Source organism: Mustela nivalis, assembly GCF_964662115.1.
Source record: "Mustela nivalis genome assembly, chromosome: 11".
In the NCBI taxonomy this organism is placed as follows: Eukaryota; Metazoa; Chordata; class Mammalia; order Carnivora; family Mustelidae; genus Mustela; species Mustela nivalis.
The window spans coordinates 80265466-80284337 of NC_139030.1; the positions used below are offsets into that span (position 1 = coordinate 80265466).

The following is an 18872-nucleotide window of genomic DNA, read 5'->3' on the forward strand; positions in this document are numbered from 1 at the left end:
CATAAAAGGCCCCTCTTTCTGTGGCTTCTAATCTGTCTCAGCAGGTGACTGAATGAAAAACTTAAAATCGTCTTCATTACAAATATGGAGGCAGTATAAATTGTAAATAGATGAATGCTACTAATATTTGTGTTAATCATATTAGGACTGTGGTGACCCTTCCTGAAGATGGCAGGCTAGAAGAACAGATAGCACGTTGATTGACACAGTGAACAGGCACAAGGGCCAGAATGGACCAATGTCCTTAGGCTAAGGGGAGAGAGTTAATATTAATGGGCATAAGTGTTGTCCCTAGATATAAGCTCATTAATATTAACTTTCCCCACCAGCACTGAAAAACAAAACAAAACATGGAACACTTTCAATAAATCAATTTCTTTAGGATCAGCCTTGTAGATTTGACTTCTGGCTCAATAAAGAGCAACCAGTGAGGGATGGAGAAGGCGAGTTATTGAATTCTGTCTTCTGGTTGTATGGTTCAATGAATAAAAACCTCCCCATACATTTGGTGTTTAACCAAAATTACTCCATTATCTGGATATCTTGTTTATCTTTGAAAAAAAAGAGAGAGAGAGAGAAAATCTGGATGCATGATTTTAACATAAAAACAAGCCAAAGCAGCTTGAGGTTTCTTGAAATGATTAATACAAAAGTGATTGGAATTAATCACAAGCACAAGAGGAAGCTGAAATTAGAGAGGGTTATTAAGATACTGTCTGCTGTTTAATCTCACCCCCTTATCAACACATTAACCTTGTTTTCTCTGCCTGAGCACTGAGTCCTACAGCAAAATTAGGTCAGAAATTCACATCAGATCAGATCAGCTGACACAGTCCAGCAAGACCCTGTCATGCTGCAGATTTGAATTTCATTCTAGATAGGATTATGGCTGAGGACTTTTTGAGTTTGTTTCCTGGGCTCTAAGCATAGGAGCTTTCGCTAACTGTAGAGTATTTCTACACTAGCTATAGAGTCTTTCTAAATATTTTAAGGCTAGATGTAGAATATTTTACATTTAGTCTTTTTAAGAGTTGACATAGTTCGGTTTCTGAACCCTGGTTCATTTAACTCTCCTTAACTCACCTGAGCAATGGTGTTTCAACCTCTGTTTTGATATACAAAGAGGGTATTTCATTTTTCTACATGCCTCCAATTTAAATAAACCCAATGAGATTATCTATTCATGACCAAAGTAGGTATTCATATGGCACTGAATGGATAGATCACTCACAAAAATGCACTTCAGCAAATGTTCTCTACTTCCATATAGTCTTGCCACAAATCATGAGTATGATTTCAGAAGCCATAACTACCTAGAGAGGATTTATGTAATGTTAACATTTCACTTATAGTAAGAGTTCTCTGTGTAATTATGTCTTGATTAATCATTTAAAATATTAAGCAATTCAAAACCCTGGTATTAGAATCATTTGCTTTTAGATAACAATGTTTTAGAAAAAGAAGAATAAATACTTTCTTTATTTTTATTTTTATTTGTTTTTCCTCCATGGTTTAAAGGCCCTTTGTTTCTCTTTGACTAACAGAAATACTGAAACCTTCAAATATAAATAGCTTCCATGTATACATACTAATATGCAATTGCATGGATTTTTTTTTTAAAGGAGCTCTAAGTAATCTAATTCCATTTCTTACTGTCACTTTTAAAGAGGAAATATAACCTCGTATAGGTCCCTTGAGGGCATCCACAGGGAACAGAGATGTTCCTAATCAGCCTAAGTAGTCCTTTGTGACAGAATCACTTTGCTCTAGTGGAGAGCTGTCTTCCAGACTTGCAATGTTTGGGAGAATTTCACTAATGTAACATTTGTTTCATTAGAGGAAAAAAAAAAAAAAGAAATCCAACCCAGTCGAATAACAGAAAACACACTTAGAGAAACACGTACTGGGAACACATTTTCTTGTTGCTTTTTATTAAAAGGATGTTGTCTATATTGTTTTCAAAATTCTGTGGCTAATAGTAAAAGTAGACAGTGTTGGGACAAGCTCCAGAATCCAGAGAGAAAAATTCACTTGAAAGGAAACCTCAAACCTCAATGTGGTCTTGGTATACCAGATGCTCTTTTGATCGCTTCTCCTCCTCAGTGAATCCTAAATAAGTCTTTACCTATACATAGTGAACTTCCGAAACTGGCCTTATGTTCACAGGCACACTCAGGCACTGCCTTTCCAACATGTCTGTGGCCAGATTCTGTTCTCTTTGGTAAGTTGCCTCCCTTAATGTCTGGTCCTCTGCTGCATCAGCGGTTCAACATCCCCATCATCCCTGTTTCTTAAACATCTCTTTTCACCCCTGCACATGACACACTAGGTTTCTGTAACCCCCCTCAAGTGAGCTCACTTGTTGGAAGCTGTAGGGTTTGAGTGTTTGTTTTCTTACAGGCTTTTTAATAAAAAGTAAATCTCATTTAACAGTGCCTGCACAAAGCCATTAGGATTTAAAATAGCAGAAACGATGAGCTACTGAAATATTTTTTTCATTCTCCATTAACTTTTCTCCTTTCAGTCTTTCTTTCCCATTCTTTCTCATCAAATGTTATTTGGGGCTGCTAAAAAAAAAAAAATGCACTAACAGGATCACTGTTTTTATTTATTTAGAATTTTCCCCACAAGCCTTTTAATAAAATCCCATTTGAGAAACGGAAGTAAAGATACCAGAAAGTTAAGAGTGACAGGGGGCTCAAGTTAGTTTAAAAATAAGGAATTGGACTCAGAAAGCTTAAGTGACTTACAACACTGAGAAAGTGATGAGGATATTCTTTTTCTGAGAGCTCAGTGTTTTAAGCCTCCCAGCTTCAGCACAAAAGGCATTTCGGCACATATGTGATCCAGAAGGTCAATCATATGAAATCCTATTTCCATTTTTTAAGCAATCCTTGGCAGTCTGCACATTTCTGAAATTGCAACTGGCATATTTCACAGAGAATTATCATCAATGCCTTTTCAAGGTCAAACATGCCCCATCTTTAGATTTTCAGCATTTATATCCCATATATTAAATCATAGCATATATTTAAGAAGTCATTCAGCAGACATGTTAAAGAATTTTAATTGATTAAGCTATGTTAACTAATGTCATATAGAATTTTGTTTACAACTGGACATAAATTACATGTTAAAAATATTAAAATATGTGTTAAATTTAGATGTGAGTATTCTGCTTTTGCTGCCAACCCTGAAACCCCAAAATGCTTGCATGACCAGAATCTTGCTAGGAGGTTTTAAAAAATATTAAAAGCATATTTTCTATTAAGAAAATTGAAGTAATTCCAAAAATGTACTACAAAAAAAGTAAAAGATTACTGTGCTTTCAATTGTCAGAATCCCAAAATACTGGTCACCATATGAACAAAATAAGGTTGATTAGATATTACAATGGACACTGAGAGGGGATAACTTAAGAGAACCACAGTCAGCCCTGGCACAGAGTCATGTGAGATCTTTGGGCCCCTCTTCCTGTCTGATCATTGAATTTTTGGCTCTGCTGATATTTGTCTCTCAAACCCCAACCCCCAACAATATCCAGAGATCCATATATCCTCATGTTGTACATGGGCCATGCTTTTGGGGAAGAAAGACATTTAGAAGTCTTAACAATTTAGGAGGTTTTGCTAGCATTTTGTCTTTCCAAAGATATTTACACTTTAAATTAGGATTCCAGAAAAACATGTGGAGGCGTGGGCCTGTGAAAGAGTGCGTAGAGTTACCGATAGAGGGACACATAACACATCTTCAAATCCTATCACATGAACAGCTAGAGAAGCAGTAACACAGCAGTGTTCGGAATAAGATGAACCAGGTTCAGGACCTTGTCCTGATGGTTAGTCATTCATTCAGTCTCATTCAGCCATCCTTACCTTGGGCCATCTTTTCTCCTATGATGGCTGAATAGTCTGTTTTTTTCTAAGATGCCTTACATCCTAACCCTTCCTGCCTACTCAAGTCCATAATCACAGTTCCTAAGCCATTAGCATCTCCCGTTCTATTGTAACCATTCATATCAGCCATTTAAATCAGCTAGTTTTCTCTCTTCTTAAAGGAAATATATAGAAAAACAAAGTACCAAAGACCCCACTTTCCACTGCAACCACTCTCCATATTTTTGAATTTCTTTAGGCTTTAAAGCCCTCAAAATAGTTCTCTATATTTTGCTTCACTTCCTTTCTTCCCACTCTCTCATGAATATAATCTCATTGGGTTTTGTCCCTAGCCCTTCACCAAAACTGTTCTTATCAATAACACCAATGTGGGAAGAGGCATCAACTCTCAGATTTGAACTTAGCTGATCCATTCATAAAAGTCTATCTTCTTTAACCACCTTTCTGACTTCACTCTGAGTTATCACCTTCCTTCATGGTTTCCCCCCTCTCTCATGGCTGTTCTTCCTGGATTCTTCTACTGTTCCTATCATGTAAGCAGTCAGGTGCCCCAGGGAAGGGTCAGGGGTGCTTCTTCCAACCCTCCCTAATTTTAGATTCTAAGTGTACTCAACTAGACTCATGCCTTGAAATCTATAGACTATGATGACCCTCATATTTATACCTCTAGCTTCGATCTTACCATAAATCCTGGATCCAGATTCTCCACTTGAACACCCAAAAAGGCTCACAAAACTGGGATACCAAAGCTGAGCTTTTATTCCTTCAACAGTTAGCTCAAACTTCTCATCTTGTCTTTGCCATTTCATTAAATGAAAACATCATTCTTCTCATGTTTCAGGCAAAAGACAAAGCAAAACACATATGCACACATGCACATAAAATAACAGCAAAACAAAGTTGAAAGCCATCTTTTTGTTTGTTTTTATTTTTCTCTTACTTAACTCTTCTATCTCATCAATTAGAAAATTTTGACGGTGCTGATAATTTGATCATTTTATGCCACCTTTTCTATTACCACCCAAGTCAAAGTCACCATCATTTCTCACCTGAATTACTTCAAAGGCTGTCTCTCTGGACTTCCTACACTTAGCCATACCCCAAACATCTATTCAACACAGAAGCAAGAGTAACCCCAATAAAAATGCTCAGTTAAAACAGGTCACACCTCTGCTCAAAAATCTTCAGCGAATTTTGTTTTCTACTTCAGAATAAAACACAAAAGCTTATAAAGCTTTCCATTATCTGGTGGCCTTCTACCAGTCTAGACTTACATCCCCCCACTCCTTGCCTTGGTCACTGTGTGACACCCTGTCCTCTGCTTGGAACACATCAAACTTGCTATTCCCTCTGCCTAGAATTCTCTTCCTGCCAATAGCCATATACCTCACATTTTTGGCAGCACTTTTCCAATGTCTCAAACATCATTTAAGGAGCCTTCCCTGGGCTCTGTTTTTATCTCCTTTACCAAGTTTGTTTTACCACCTTTTATATTTATTTATATATAATTATGTTTAGTGTTGTCGCTTCTCTTAGAATGTAGCTTCCTTATATCAGGAACTTTGTTCTATTCATTGCTGTCTCCTCAAGGTCTTGAACACTGCCTGGCACTTAGCAAAATTTTAAGATGTATTTCTCCAATCAATTAATACACTGAAGAGCAAATGTTTATTGAAAAATAGACCTGCTTTAGATCCTGCTGGAAGAACTGTATAGAAAAATGGGATCATTCTGCTCATGAAACTTACACTGTAGTTTGGATATCAGGAGTCATGGTGCCTATTACATTCATTGTTTGCCTCTGGCCTTGAATCATCTTGACCTCAGATGTGAGGAGTCCTATCTATCTGACCGGGATCAGTGTCATTTCTTATGACCAGGATTAAATCTCTTTGTCTAATCCTTATTTCAGGGAGGAGTCAGAATTCAATTTGAAGATCAGTCCACTGTCTTAATATCTTTAGATAGAACCCTTCTAAAGGTTGTTGATGAAAGACAGAAGTTAATAGCACAGTGATAAGCACACTTAAGTACTTTGAAAAGTCTAATGAAACTTCTGCAGATAATTCTATTTTTAAGTTTAAAGGAAAGAATGAATGATTGAGTTTTAGAAGACAATGTGGGTTATCATTTTTGTTAAGAATTTTAGAAAACCCAGTCTCATAAAAGCAAAATGCTTGCACACACACAGAAGTCCATCTGAATTACTTCCCAAGGGGAAAAATTTTCCTGAAGAAAGGGTATTTAGTATATTCTAGAGGGGAATCATCGATACCAAATAAAATTGGATAGAAATAAAAAAATAACATAGTTGCCAACAATGTATTGGCTTAAATGTATGCAGTCATGACAATGTTTATCAAATATGTAACTTCACAAACCTCTTTATACTTGGTGATGCATAGATTTCCATTTTAATAGTCCAAAATAAAAAGTTAACACTCTTTCAAAATAATTGTCTATAACAATTCCTTTTTGGGTTTCCAATTCTTTCTCTCTCTCAAACCTCTCATATAAAGTTATTTGTCATTAAATGATTAAAGTAGTGCATCCTTCTCTAGTTTTATTATAAGAATAAATAGTTCATTAAAATAATAATTTGTTTTCCCTAATATCATATTGTTTGTTCACAGGAGTAAGCAAAGTATTAATGTCTGATTAGATGAAAAATCCACCAAATATCCAAATAGCTTAACTAATATTATTTAGTATCCAGCTAATTAATATGGATTAATTTTCCAAATTTTGAATCATCACACTTAGTAAATAGACATTACTGAAGAAATAAGACTTTGTATAACACAATATGCCTCTACCAGTCCCCCTATTGTGCGTGTGCGCACACACACACACACACACACACACACACACACAAACACATATGCCAGAAACACTATGACGTTCTTTGGAAAATCAAAAGATGTATATCCTTCTTTGGGCTTCAGTGCCCCAGGAAATTTAGCCTCAATTTGGAAGCTGTAATCTGGCACTTATTTGCTTGTAGCTGTAGGTTTTGCAGTATAAAAGTCATTGCATTTCAACAAACCTGGGGCACTTGGTACCAGAAAAGATATGTAATAGTCATAAAACTGCATAGAGAGCACACTGAGGGTTCCCCCTGCCTTCAGAGACTCATTTGATTCTAATTATCGATGAGTCTTTTTATAATCTAAGAAGATGCACTATTATAAAGTAAGAACTATAAACAAAGACCATTAACTAAGGTGGAGTCTTTCGTTGAACATCGACTCTGAAAATGTTTATGTGTTCCCTTGGGCTTTTATCAAGAGGTTGTTTGGTATGAGCTTATATTAAAGAAAACTGAATTCTTTCCCAGTCCCAGATGCACTTCCATATGCACAACACACCAGTAAATAACTTTTGCTAACTAAGGCAAGAGTCCTGTGAGTCGGGTGAATTGTGTTTCTGTTATAGTTCAGGTTCCAATTTCATGGTCTCACCCAGCCTAATTGTGGTAAATACACTTCCTGACCAGGTGACAATATCATAGGCTTTGCAGAACTGACCGATTTCCTTGTGTATGCAAGATTCAGAATATTTTGTTTATATTTACCGTTTTATTGCTTCTTCTTGTCTTCGGCGTTTTTCATTCTTCTCCTTCAAGTAGGCCAGGTTGGTTTCATTTCTCAAGCGGTCATTCTCTCGAGCAATGTCTGATGCATTCTGAATAACCAAGCCATCATAGGCCTTCATCCCCATATCCTCAATATATTGGAGAAATGTGTCCAAAGGGTCTTCCTCAGGATTAGAACTCATCATCTTGGAGGGTATCATGTAAAAAGGAACACTTCCTGTAAGATGAGAACACATTTTACCTTTATCAAAGGTGAAGATAAAAATCAAGGCACTATATATTCATCCTAATATCTTGTCAGTCCAAAGCTCCAATAATTATGGTAGAATCCATTTAGAGAAAATGTCTCATTAGAAATTACAAACCAACAAGTGTATTTGAAGTAAATATTAAATGAATGTTGGTGGAGTAGTAAATACTCCCCTCAAACCAATAAAATTAGCACATCAAAGGCCAAATCTCTCAAAGGTAATATGAGCATACAAATACAGTGTGCCAACATCAATGCTTAGTTTATGTATTTAGCGTCATGATTTTGTTTCTCAGAAATGTGTTCTTATATCAATAAGATATATCAGATCCAAGCTTCATTTATTTCTAATTGCTATAAAGACTTCTGTGCTCAATTTCAAATAGAACGATAGAATTATTTGAAACAAACTTTCTTATTGTGTGTGTTTTCCTTATAATTTTAAATTAAGATCTACAAACCTAATCCATTTGTGCAAAACATAAGCAGCAATCAAGGAAATACACATTTCTAATATAATATGTTTTGGAAATAATCCCTTTGTGATCCAACAGTATTTCCCAAAATGGTGCTCCATCATGACTTCTTACTTAATGACTCAAATATCATAGGTCACCAAGATCACATTAATCCTCACCAGTCTGGTAATTCAAGCAGTGACAACTACAATTATCACTGCTGCATGAAGGTTTAAAAACCCAAACCATAGGACAAATTACTGAAAAACCAAAATCATATCAAAATACAACAAAGCATAAGAATTCCAACCAACACATATATGATGCTCCCCTACAAAATGATGGAAATAATAACTTCTACCTCCTGCTGATGTAATGATTTAGAGAGGTGATGCTATAAAAAAATCAGTGTAGAGTTTAATAACAATAAGCACATAATAATGTTAGTTAACATTATCATAATAAAAGTACAGGTAGAAGATTGGCAGCAGTGGTAATGTCAAATGTGTGTATGTGCATAGATAGATGGGTGATGGAAAACCATCAGGCAATGAAAATCAGGGTGCCCTGAAGTAGAAGAATCCAATGAATCATAGAAATCAATGAAACCAGGGGATAAAGAAATGGTGTCTTAATCAATCAAAAATAGAACTGAAGTTCAATTAATTAATTGCATACAAGATAAGTACTTTACCCTTTTAGCTTGATAAGGCTTACTGTCCTCAATTGCATCTTCACTGTTGTATAAAAAACTTGTATAATTGTGTCAGATTGTAAAATCAAAAGCAAAAAGAAAAAATGTTGGCCATTTAAAATTATAAATTACATTTATATCTTTTATTTTCTTTAAAAGGCTCAGAAAGACATTTTTAAAATATCAGCCAAACTATCTAAAGTAAATGTCCTAGACTTTCATTTTTGCCATTATAATTCATTTTCATTTTGATTTTTTCACAAGTATAATCATGTTCCATACCTGGATGGTAGCTATAGAAACTTTAATTCTTATCAGAGTTTATTAGCATTTCAGCTGTCAGTCAATTCATATGTTATTTGAGTCCCACTCTGAATTTAAAGATTTATTATCCAATCTGTAAGAAATTGTTGAAACTAGAAGATAGAAGTTGTTTGTTGACTCATGATTTCCTTTTTGTTATGTTAGGTTTTATTATGTTTGGTTTAGTTTTAAGCCATAATGGGATGGCAAATGAAATGATCTTATAATTCCAATTATCTAGCATAATTGAATTGTATTATAATATCAGTCCATGAGTGTAGATGCTCAAGTGGTGGACATATATAGAAATAAGAAATTACTGCGACAAACAACTACAGTTTTCTGGAAAAAAAATAATAAAGGAGCATGACTCTCAGAAGGCTGAAGCGTTACCATTATTGAGAATTTATTTCTACCAAAGACTTCAGCACTAGGGGTACCTGGATTTAAAAAAAAAAAAAAAAAAAAGATCTGTATAACTTTATAGCAATTAATTCTACCATAGTTAAGTGAGCCAAGTCAGTCTTACAAGGATTCCAGAGATAATGCCTCAGGGTGGAAGAGGAACATTCCCACTTTGCCCTTGAGCAAAACTGAATATATCTCATTATTACAGGTACTACCCCCAAATTTGTGTTTCTTCCCTTAAACGTTCCTCCCATACAAATGACACCAGACATTCTTTATACAGCTTATGTATTCCAAATATTAACAAGGTTAATTGGGTCCTTTCGAAAATTAATTATTTCTCTAAGTGGTCTTTTCCAATCAGCTAGAGTTTAAGTTGTGTTTATTCCAAGACAGTTTTAAACAATAATATCATAAAATATTTATACTATGGAAAGTTGTACCATAAGATATTTTTTTTTAAAGTTGAGGTAAAAATTTAAGGAACAAAAATCAACCATAAAACCTAGTAAAACTTACAGATGATGAAACCCGATGAATATGATAATCATGTTTGTCATGATTTGACTTTACAATTGTTCACTTATTCAAGTAAAATAAAATAAAATTTTATTTTATTTATTTATTTGAGAGAGAGAGAAAGAGCACGTACAGGGGGAATGGCAGGCAGAGGGAGATGAAGACTCTCCTCTGGGCTCCTTGCTCAGTGTGGGGTGCTGGACCCTAGGACTCTGGGATCATGCCATGAGCCAAAGGCAGACCCTTAATTGACTGAGCCATCCAGGCACCCCTATTCAAATATTTCTTGAGCAGCTATTATGAACCAGGCATTGATATGGCAAAACTGTGTCCTTCTAGACAATCACATTGCAGTGCGTAAGCATGATAAATAAAAAATCACAATGCAGTGTGACAAGGGCACTGATTCAGATGGCAGTCGTAGCTTTCATTGGTTCATCATGATTTATGGTCACCATTTTTGAGGATGAACAAAGAACATTTTTTGACAATCATATGACAATTATATCTAGCCTTCAAAAATAAATATAAACAATGGGCTTGAACCCTACCCCTATTTAAGCATCACACTTTTCTGCTCTCTTGTCCAAAAGGTAGTTTGTAATGGGGGGCAGGGCAGAGGACAGTTAGGTAGTCCTGAAGAGCATAACATAACTGAGCAGTATGTCCTGAAAATCCCAATGAAAGGAACCCTAGGTCTCTGACTTTGTGTAATTTAATGAAATCCTCTAAAGCTTTAGTTTCCATGTTTCTGCAATGGTGGTTGGAATGATACTTACACTGTTGGAATTTTAGTCAGAAAATTCACATTCAAGAAATGTGAGCATAATCATTAGCACCTAACATTGCTATTAGATAGTTTTTACAATTCTTAACCATGACCAAGATGATGTTTAGTAATCACTCCTTGATTCCTTGATACACATTTTTTTTTTTTTTCCACTTTGGAACATAAGTGAATAGAATGTTCAGTGCAGTTCAATGTTCTTAGTCACAGATGTGCAAATGGAGTCATGGAAGGTATTCATAGACTTGCCTCTACCAAAATGCGTGCAAACAGATGGCTTATCCATTTTGTCCCATTTTCTACACCTAGGAAATAAGGGAATTGGCACAGAAGAAACATGAAGCTCGAGCACTCTGTCTCCACCCTTCCAAGCCAAAGGATGTTTCTCAGTCACCTGAACTCTGAATGAAGGGATTGATTCTTTCACTCCTCACTAAAGGAAGGTTAGGCCTCACTAAAGAAAAGGGAACTTGATGTGAAGTGTCTGTCTTATTACACCTGCTACAATATCTGTGTAGTGAGAACCCACAGTCAGGTATGATCATAAATCTGTTTGTCTTTCAGAAATTTATAGTTATGGCTAAGATAGATATTGAATAAGGTATGCTCTATACCACTAAAAACTTGGCTTCATTTTGACTGCTGGGTATTAAATCAAATTCATTTCTGGCCCCTGAATGACAATCCTGTATGCAAGTATTTTGTAAAGGCTTGTCTTAAGCACCTAATTCCTAATGTTGGCATCTTAGGGAGACCACAGTTAAAAAGCAAAAGAACCCTTCTCCTTTAGGTAGCATATGTAGCCCTACTGTGATAAGTAAGAGATTCTTATTAGACCTCAAATGACTGCATGGTACATTTGTGACAACAAAGTGACCAAGGTTGAAGGGAGCTTTTGGTTTTGCATTTTTCTAGTTATCCCCTTTATTTGAATTAGTATATGTCTACAGCCATTTTTGCTCCTAACAATTTAGACATTTTAGCCCCCCCTAGAGCATTAGTTGAAAACTGACATATTTGGTCTTCATTTACAAGGTAGATAGGTTTTAATAAGAATGTATGAGATGGACTCAAAGAGTGTAAGATTTGTATGTGTGTTCTTTCTCTTGGAAGTTGTGGCTAATATTGAAAATCTGTGTTAGGACTGTCCTGGGAAAGCACTTAGAATGACCTGAAATCAGAATCCCCATACAAATAAGACAGCTTCACATCTTCACTTTATGTCTTTCTTCTACTGCTGTATTGTGCATTCATAAAACCCTCCTTTTGTTTGATTTTTGGATTACTGTATTTAAAATCATTGCCATTCTAATAAAAGCTACAGATGTTGGTTTAAACACAACTGGATAGTTAATTGTTCATCTTTATTTTATTCTTTCACTCTTGTAACTTATTCCCTGTAGACCACACCCTTCACAAAGACTATTTTATATAATATTGTGATGTTTCCTAAAATTTCACTCTATTCAGCTAAGATGCACCAATTTAAACTGGTGAGATTGTGGTCCATATTTAAAATACAAGCATTTCACTTTGTATTGAATTAACCATGTCTTTATTTTCTTTTGTGTAAAACCATCACTGTACCTTATCCATGCTGAGCCTAGAGCTGAAAATAGCATTACACTTCTTTACAATGTTTCCACTGAAATAAAACTATATATTACACATACAAAGGTATCCAAATGGAATCCATAGAAACATAAAAACCCACTTCTTTTTTTTCTTTCTGTCACCATTACTTGCATCCAAGGAACCCAAGAAGCTGAGACACTACATGACTTTCAACATTAAAGTGAAAAAAAAAAAATAGAGCACATTTTTGAGAATTATGTGTTTGCAAAAACTTTAAGAACATGTATTTATGTAGATTGACCTTGTAAATTAAGGAATCAATTTTTTGTAGCCTCAGTTTACCAGAAGATATTTAATGTGACACTATACTGACTGGTGTTAAGATTGGGTTCCCATGGTATAGAAGGCATTTAATTAATTACAGGCTGTTGTTGAAGGGTCAGATAAAAATTAAGCATGCCATCTTATTATACATGCTAAAGTATTTCTCTTTTCTTAAAATCCCCGAACAAATTCCTTTTTTAGTGTAACTTCATGTGCTGAGACATCGGTCACTCTGGTTCTACAAGGACTGGCTCAAGTGGGTGTGTTCACTTACTTACCAGGCAGAGCTTTCTGATGGATCATTGGCCACCATTTACCAAAAGTGGGGTTCTACTCTGTTAGTATCATCTGAATGAATTAGCCCACTGGCCCTTGTGTGGGCCTGTTCTTTCTCTTCTTAAACTGTTTATTCAGAATTCCTGAGATAGAACTGTTTTCCATCTAAAACTTTGGTTTTCTAAGATTTAAAGTTGTGAAAACTCCTTTAATCCATATATTGGCCATATCTACTGACTGATAGAGGAAGAAAAAGCAGCTGTTTGGGATAGAACTGTTCTCCAGTTCTTGAAGTTAAGAAGCTTACATTTTAGGTAACAGTTAACCCTATAAGATAATATTATAGCTAGAATAATGTAATGTTTATCTTTTGTTATTATTATAATTGTGGGTTTTTTTTTTTTGACTGAAAAAATACATATAAGGGAATAAATTTTCTGGTAGATAGATTAGGCATTTTACCTTCATTTCACATTTATGTATTTCATTTCATTTGCACAAGGAAAACTGTTCCAGGCTCCTTTCTTTAGTTATTTCTGAGGTTTTTCACACCACACCTGTCTCAACGCTGTGAGGAAGTTATTAGAATCGGAACTATTAAAATTTGATTTTCCCTCCTACTCCAGATATTGCATCTTCCCCAAGTTAGAGAATTCTATTTTGTCCAGCAGGATCAACTTATTCAGGTAAGTTTCCCAAGGAAATTTGAACTATTTTGCTGTTGTTGTTCAAGAGGAGGAAAAAGATCTCTTTCATTTTCTGCATGTACTCAGACCAATTTGAAAACACATTGTGACAAAATATAAGTATTTAAATAATCAGGCTTCATATGCATATGTAAAATATGTATGCAAATTAATTTCTAAAATTTGCTGACTTCACATAGGATCAAATCAACACAAGATTGCCTGGTTATAATTCGTAACCTGTGCAAACCCCATCACAATTGTTTCTTCTGATAATGTGTCAAAAATAAATAATCATTTCACTTTGATTATGCTTAAAATCCTACGCTCAACCCCACAAATGGTCACACTCATTTTCTTATTCTCACTTTCATCAAAATGCAGCTGTTCTGCCCAAAATGGGAAATGTTAGAGTTAAAACCACGAGAGCTTGTTCAAGTGACTACAAAGACACTGATTGCTTTTTTCTCAGAAAGCAGATTACTTTGTTGAGTTTTTCTCGACTCTCTCCCTTCCCAAAATGGGTAAAATAGGCATAGATTATGTTAATGGAGTAGCATTATAAATCGGACACTGGCCCCCAACTCCCAGGTTGTCATGGTGCTATTTGTCTGTGTTCTAAAGAGATAGCACATTTCCAGTAATATTAAGGACTCATACAAAATGTCAATGGCTGAGGTACTTTTCTGAGCCTTTGGCCAAATGTTTCCAGACGCTTACAAGGCAGTATTTGCAAAGTAGATATAGTCAGTATGATAAATTGCTGACTGGAGCTGCAATGGAAACCATCTAATTGAATTGAGAGGTTATGACTTTTTTTTTTTTTTTTTTTGTAACAATAGGCAGCCTTCTTTTCTTTAGGATTTTTGTACTTCTCTTTCTAAACTTTGCAAATGCCTCAAGTCCTTGGGCTTCTCAATAGTTCCTTGTGAAGTTATGGTATTTTCTTTCAGGTCAGTTTTCACTGATTTCCTAAACTGTCAATGTCCTTCAGAGTCCCCTTCTTTGCTGAGTTGGCAAACATATGTTGCAATTTCCACAGAGAAGTAAAATAATTTTGGTATTTCTGGATCATGTATTCTCATGTTAATCTGTTTACCAATTGACAATATAGAAAAGAACTTGGAACATTATTTAACATGTGAAGAATTAAGACAGGAGTTAATTTTCACTTTTGCTCTAAAGTAATTCTTTCATACTACTTGGTTATAAATTTTTGCATGTTAAAATGACTAAGACTACACTGTGTAACTTCTTACACTGGATTCCCTTTTTGGGGGCTATGTTTAAAAAAAAAGATATAGTCCTATGGTACCAAAACAACTTTAGAATTTACTAATAAGAAGGAAAACATTATTTCATGTAATAGTTCTTCCAGCTAGGGAAGACAAATTTCTTGTATTTAAAATATTTCTGGTTCTCGGAAAAATTAAAATGGAGACACCCAACAAAATAAGTGTGTGTCCCAAGTGAAACAAGTCTTCTTAAAGTTCTACAGAAAATATTTGTTGTGATGAGACTAAGGAAACCTTCCTGATATCGAGTGATATTAAAATACATGTTTCTCAAAGAGGTTTATGTCTACTCAGTTAGGAAGAAGCTTTGGTGTATGTCTGATAGTTGGGTTTTTTGTTTGTTTGTTTGTTTGTTTAAAATGCAAAATTAGACTGACACAAATGTGCTGAGAGACTGTTGTAAAATATTTATGGTATGGAATAGCAGATAAATAGCTAGCATGCACAACGTGAATACCAATTAACAACCTGGAAAATATTTTCAATGCCTTTAATAATTTAACATGGCTTATTTTACCAATGAAAATTTAGTTTAACCATTTCTGTGATAATGTAACTAAGTGAGTAAGAGGGTACAAAATAGCCTGAGGCTTATTATAGCCTTGGATGCCTTCGCTGTGGCTTTATTTCTGTTCCACCTAATAAGACATGCAAACTTCAGCATTAAGTATCCCCAGATAAAATTCATTCCATTTCATAGCTAGATTGCTTGGTCTATTTAGTGCTGGATTCAATTAGCATGCTTAGAGAATCTGAAAAATGAGATACATACCAAAATTTAAGTCTCCAGGGAGAGCTAAGTGCAATAATCAGAAGGTGACTTGTGTCTGTCAGAGCCCTCTCTCGCGGTTGATCTCAGGGCAGTTCTGTAGGAGTAATCCAGCACCATAAGAAACAGACTTGTAGTTCAGCTCAGTTTTTCTTCAATTAAAGTGCATTGTATCTGGATGGGAAAAGTGTCCATTCCCAGATTCTTCATCACTAGAGATCAGAGCATTCTTGATGTTCTTCCTATCAGATAAAATGGCCTTTAAAGTTTGCTAGGAAGATACGGTGGCAGAAGACAGGTGCTTGCTTCCTTAAATCGACATTCAGAGAAAAGAGGGCATAGCTAATGGGTGGGGATGAATACACAGCCCCTCTCCTTCCAGGTCCAGCAGGAAAGAAATTGAATGATTTTACCCACTTTGCTACACAGATGATTACAAGACTCGAAGCAATCACCCAGGCTGGCTAAGGTGCCTCATTTGATTATATTCTGTGAAGACAAAAATAAATGAAAACAAAAAATCAGAAGCATCCTCTCTAAATGTCTCCTTTCAGCCAAAAAGATGCTCTTTCTCATTGCCACTTACATACAGAAGGTTTGGAGCAGCCTAGCTTGTGGCATCGTCCCTCCCCCGTGACAACCAGCTCTCTCTCTCATTCTCTCTCTTTCCCCTCCCTCCCTCCCTCCCTGCCCCTGACTCCCTCCCTTCCTGCTTCTCTCTCTCCTCTCCAGCTGCCTTAGTCTGTTGATGCTGCTGCTGATTAATCAGGGATTCTGAAACAAAGAACCTACCTTCTGAAATAAGCAGTAATCTTTCTTCTCTGTTTCTGCAATCCGTCTGCATTGAACGGCAAAGCTGCCAGCATTCTAGCACCTTGGATAGTTCCTGCTCACTAGGCCCATTGGAAACGGGAGGAGAAGAAGGAACTGAAGAAATGACAAGAAACCCGAAAGCAGCATCGTTCTACTTCGGATTTCGCCTCCCTGGGGCCTCCCATCCTCATTAAAGTCCTCACATCTAAGGCAACAGAATCTCTCTCTTTTATCTGTCTGAACTGAAGCCTGATTAGTAAATAATAAAACAAAAAAAGGATAAAGAAACCCCTTCATTGATATCCACTACAACACAAATTCAATCTTTATGGAGAAGAAAAATAGAAATCCATCCAAAATAAATGTTCCTACTACAGAGGGTGTTTCAGTGATAAGCTTTTCACCCCTGGCATGGCTAATGAAAATGAGCAACAACTTAAATGGAACATCGGGATCTCAGTTTGATACCCTTATTTGATATCAATTTTGCCTCCACCCTCCCTGCATAGCTGAGCCAGGCACACAATTACTGCTGACGTACTTCGGGCTGCTGCTTGGGGAAAGAGGGGAGGAGCCTTTTAACCTCATCAAAACAGCTTCATGCCACCTGCTCCCATGGCATGAGAACAAAACTAACCCACTTAGAAAGAACATGCACGGCACACACGTATGTTGAATAAAGATTGCAGGCGGAGAGGGAGCTATTTTTTTTTTTAAATAACAATAAGATGTGGATTAACTCTGGTGTGTGTCTCACTGACTCCTATAGACACACTGTTGAAATTATTTAAAGTCATCCTATTTCCTACATTTACTGAGGACTCTCCTCATTCCATTCTTAAAAGCCTGCTGAATATATGTGTATATGCCATGTTATATAATATAACTTATATGAATATATGTATATATGTATGCAAAAATATGTGTTTCTATACATACACGCATAAGCTCTAAGTTTTTATCTGACCTATTTTTCCTCAGAGTAAGAAGTATAGTGAAGTATAATATGGATGTTTTATTGTGTAAGTTGGTATTATGGCAATTGTAACAATACAAAGGAGTTTCTGCTTAAATGGGACTCAAATAAGGGAGGAAACAAGCTTTTGGTGGGGGAATGACTTTATTATTTTATCCAATAGTGACCAGTAGATTTTTTTCACTACATTTTTTCCCCAGTAACTCTTTTTGTTAATTACTTTCACTTACAAACTGATTTTTCTCAAGGATTGTCCCCAGAGTCTAAATTCATAACTAATTTCTTAGAACAATATGATATCTGAATGTAATTTTTCATGCACCAACAGACCCTAAAAATAATAAACTTAAGTTTATCTTCCTGATTCTTAATGCTATCTGAAACTGTACTACAGTCTTACAATTTTTTTTTAATTTGGAATATCCGGGGAGAAATAAAATTAACATTGTGCATTGCTATAAGAGTTTCAGTTTTCATATATCCAAATGTGCATTCCTAAAACAAATCACATATATCACTTATTTCTACTTTTTGGATAGAACGGAACATCTGTTTCATACACTGTGGAAGATTAGATAGAAGAAAGAAGGAAGGGGAATTTAATTAGGAAAGAGAAGAGGCCACATCTCTCTCTTTCCCTCTCTTTACAATTCTGCCCCCACTTTCTCAAAGAGTGTGGGGGGAAAAGGTGCTTCAAGTACCACTTAGAAACTAGTAACAGTCACCACACTGTCATCAAGAGGTTATTTTTGGTGGTCAAGTGTTCTCATAGGAGTTATCTTTCAGTATGTGACCAAAACCAGGAAAAATTTCTCCTAAAGATATTCTGTGACAGATACTTTAGAACGTGGAAATAATTTAATCATGACTGATAACTCTATCAGGTTTGGGGGAACTACATGTTTTAGCTATAGAGAAGGTGAATAAACACTACTATAAAGTCCATTTCTACATAGGAGAAAATTAATATCCAGAGAAGCATACTAACTTGCTTCAGGACTCACTCATCGGCTCATTGGGATAAGGATGAAAGGTCACTGGGCTGCTGTGCTCTCATCACCCTTGAAAACACAGTGGTTCTCAGTCACCTTCATATGCATTAGGATAATTTCAAACAAAGTGAGGTTGTTAACGATTGAGATAAAACAAAACAAAACAAAAACAAAACACGCACAAAGACAAAAACACCATTATCCTCCCCCCCAACCAAAATCTAGAGTAAAAAGGAGAAGAGGGAAAGCATAACAT

General features: G+C 35.7%; 1 protein-coding gene across 4 annotated transcripts in view; it reads right to left on the reverse strand.

Moving 5' to 3' along the window:
• Positions 1 to 17162, reverse strand: part of NYAP2 (neuronal tyrosine-phosphorylated phosphoinositide-3-kinase adaptor 2) — a 257780-nt gene extending 240618 nt beyond the window's left edge. For 2 of the 4 annotated variants that reach the window (XM_082689983.1, XM_082689985.1), the window contains exons 1-2: positions 15839 to 16473; positions 7471 to 7708 (exon numbers count right to left, since the gene is read on the reverse strand). In XM_082689983.1, coding sequence (XP_082546109.1) covers positions 7471 to 7691 — 221 coding nt within the window. In that variant the 5' untranslated portion in view covers positions 7692 to 7708; positions 15839 to 16473. Of the gene's footprint in view, positions 1 to 7470; positions 7709 to 15838; positions 16505 to 16627 lie in introns of those variants that run through there. The other 2 variants (XM_082689981.1, XM_082689982.1) reach the window with 2 other exon arrangements.
• Positions 17163 to 18872: the final 1710 nt, after the last annotated feature.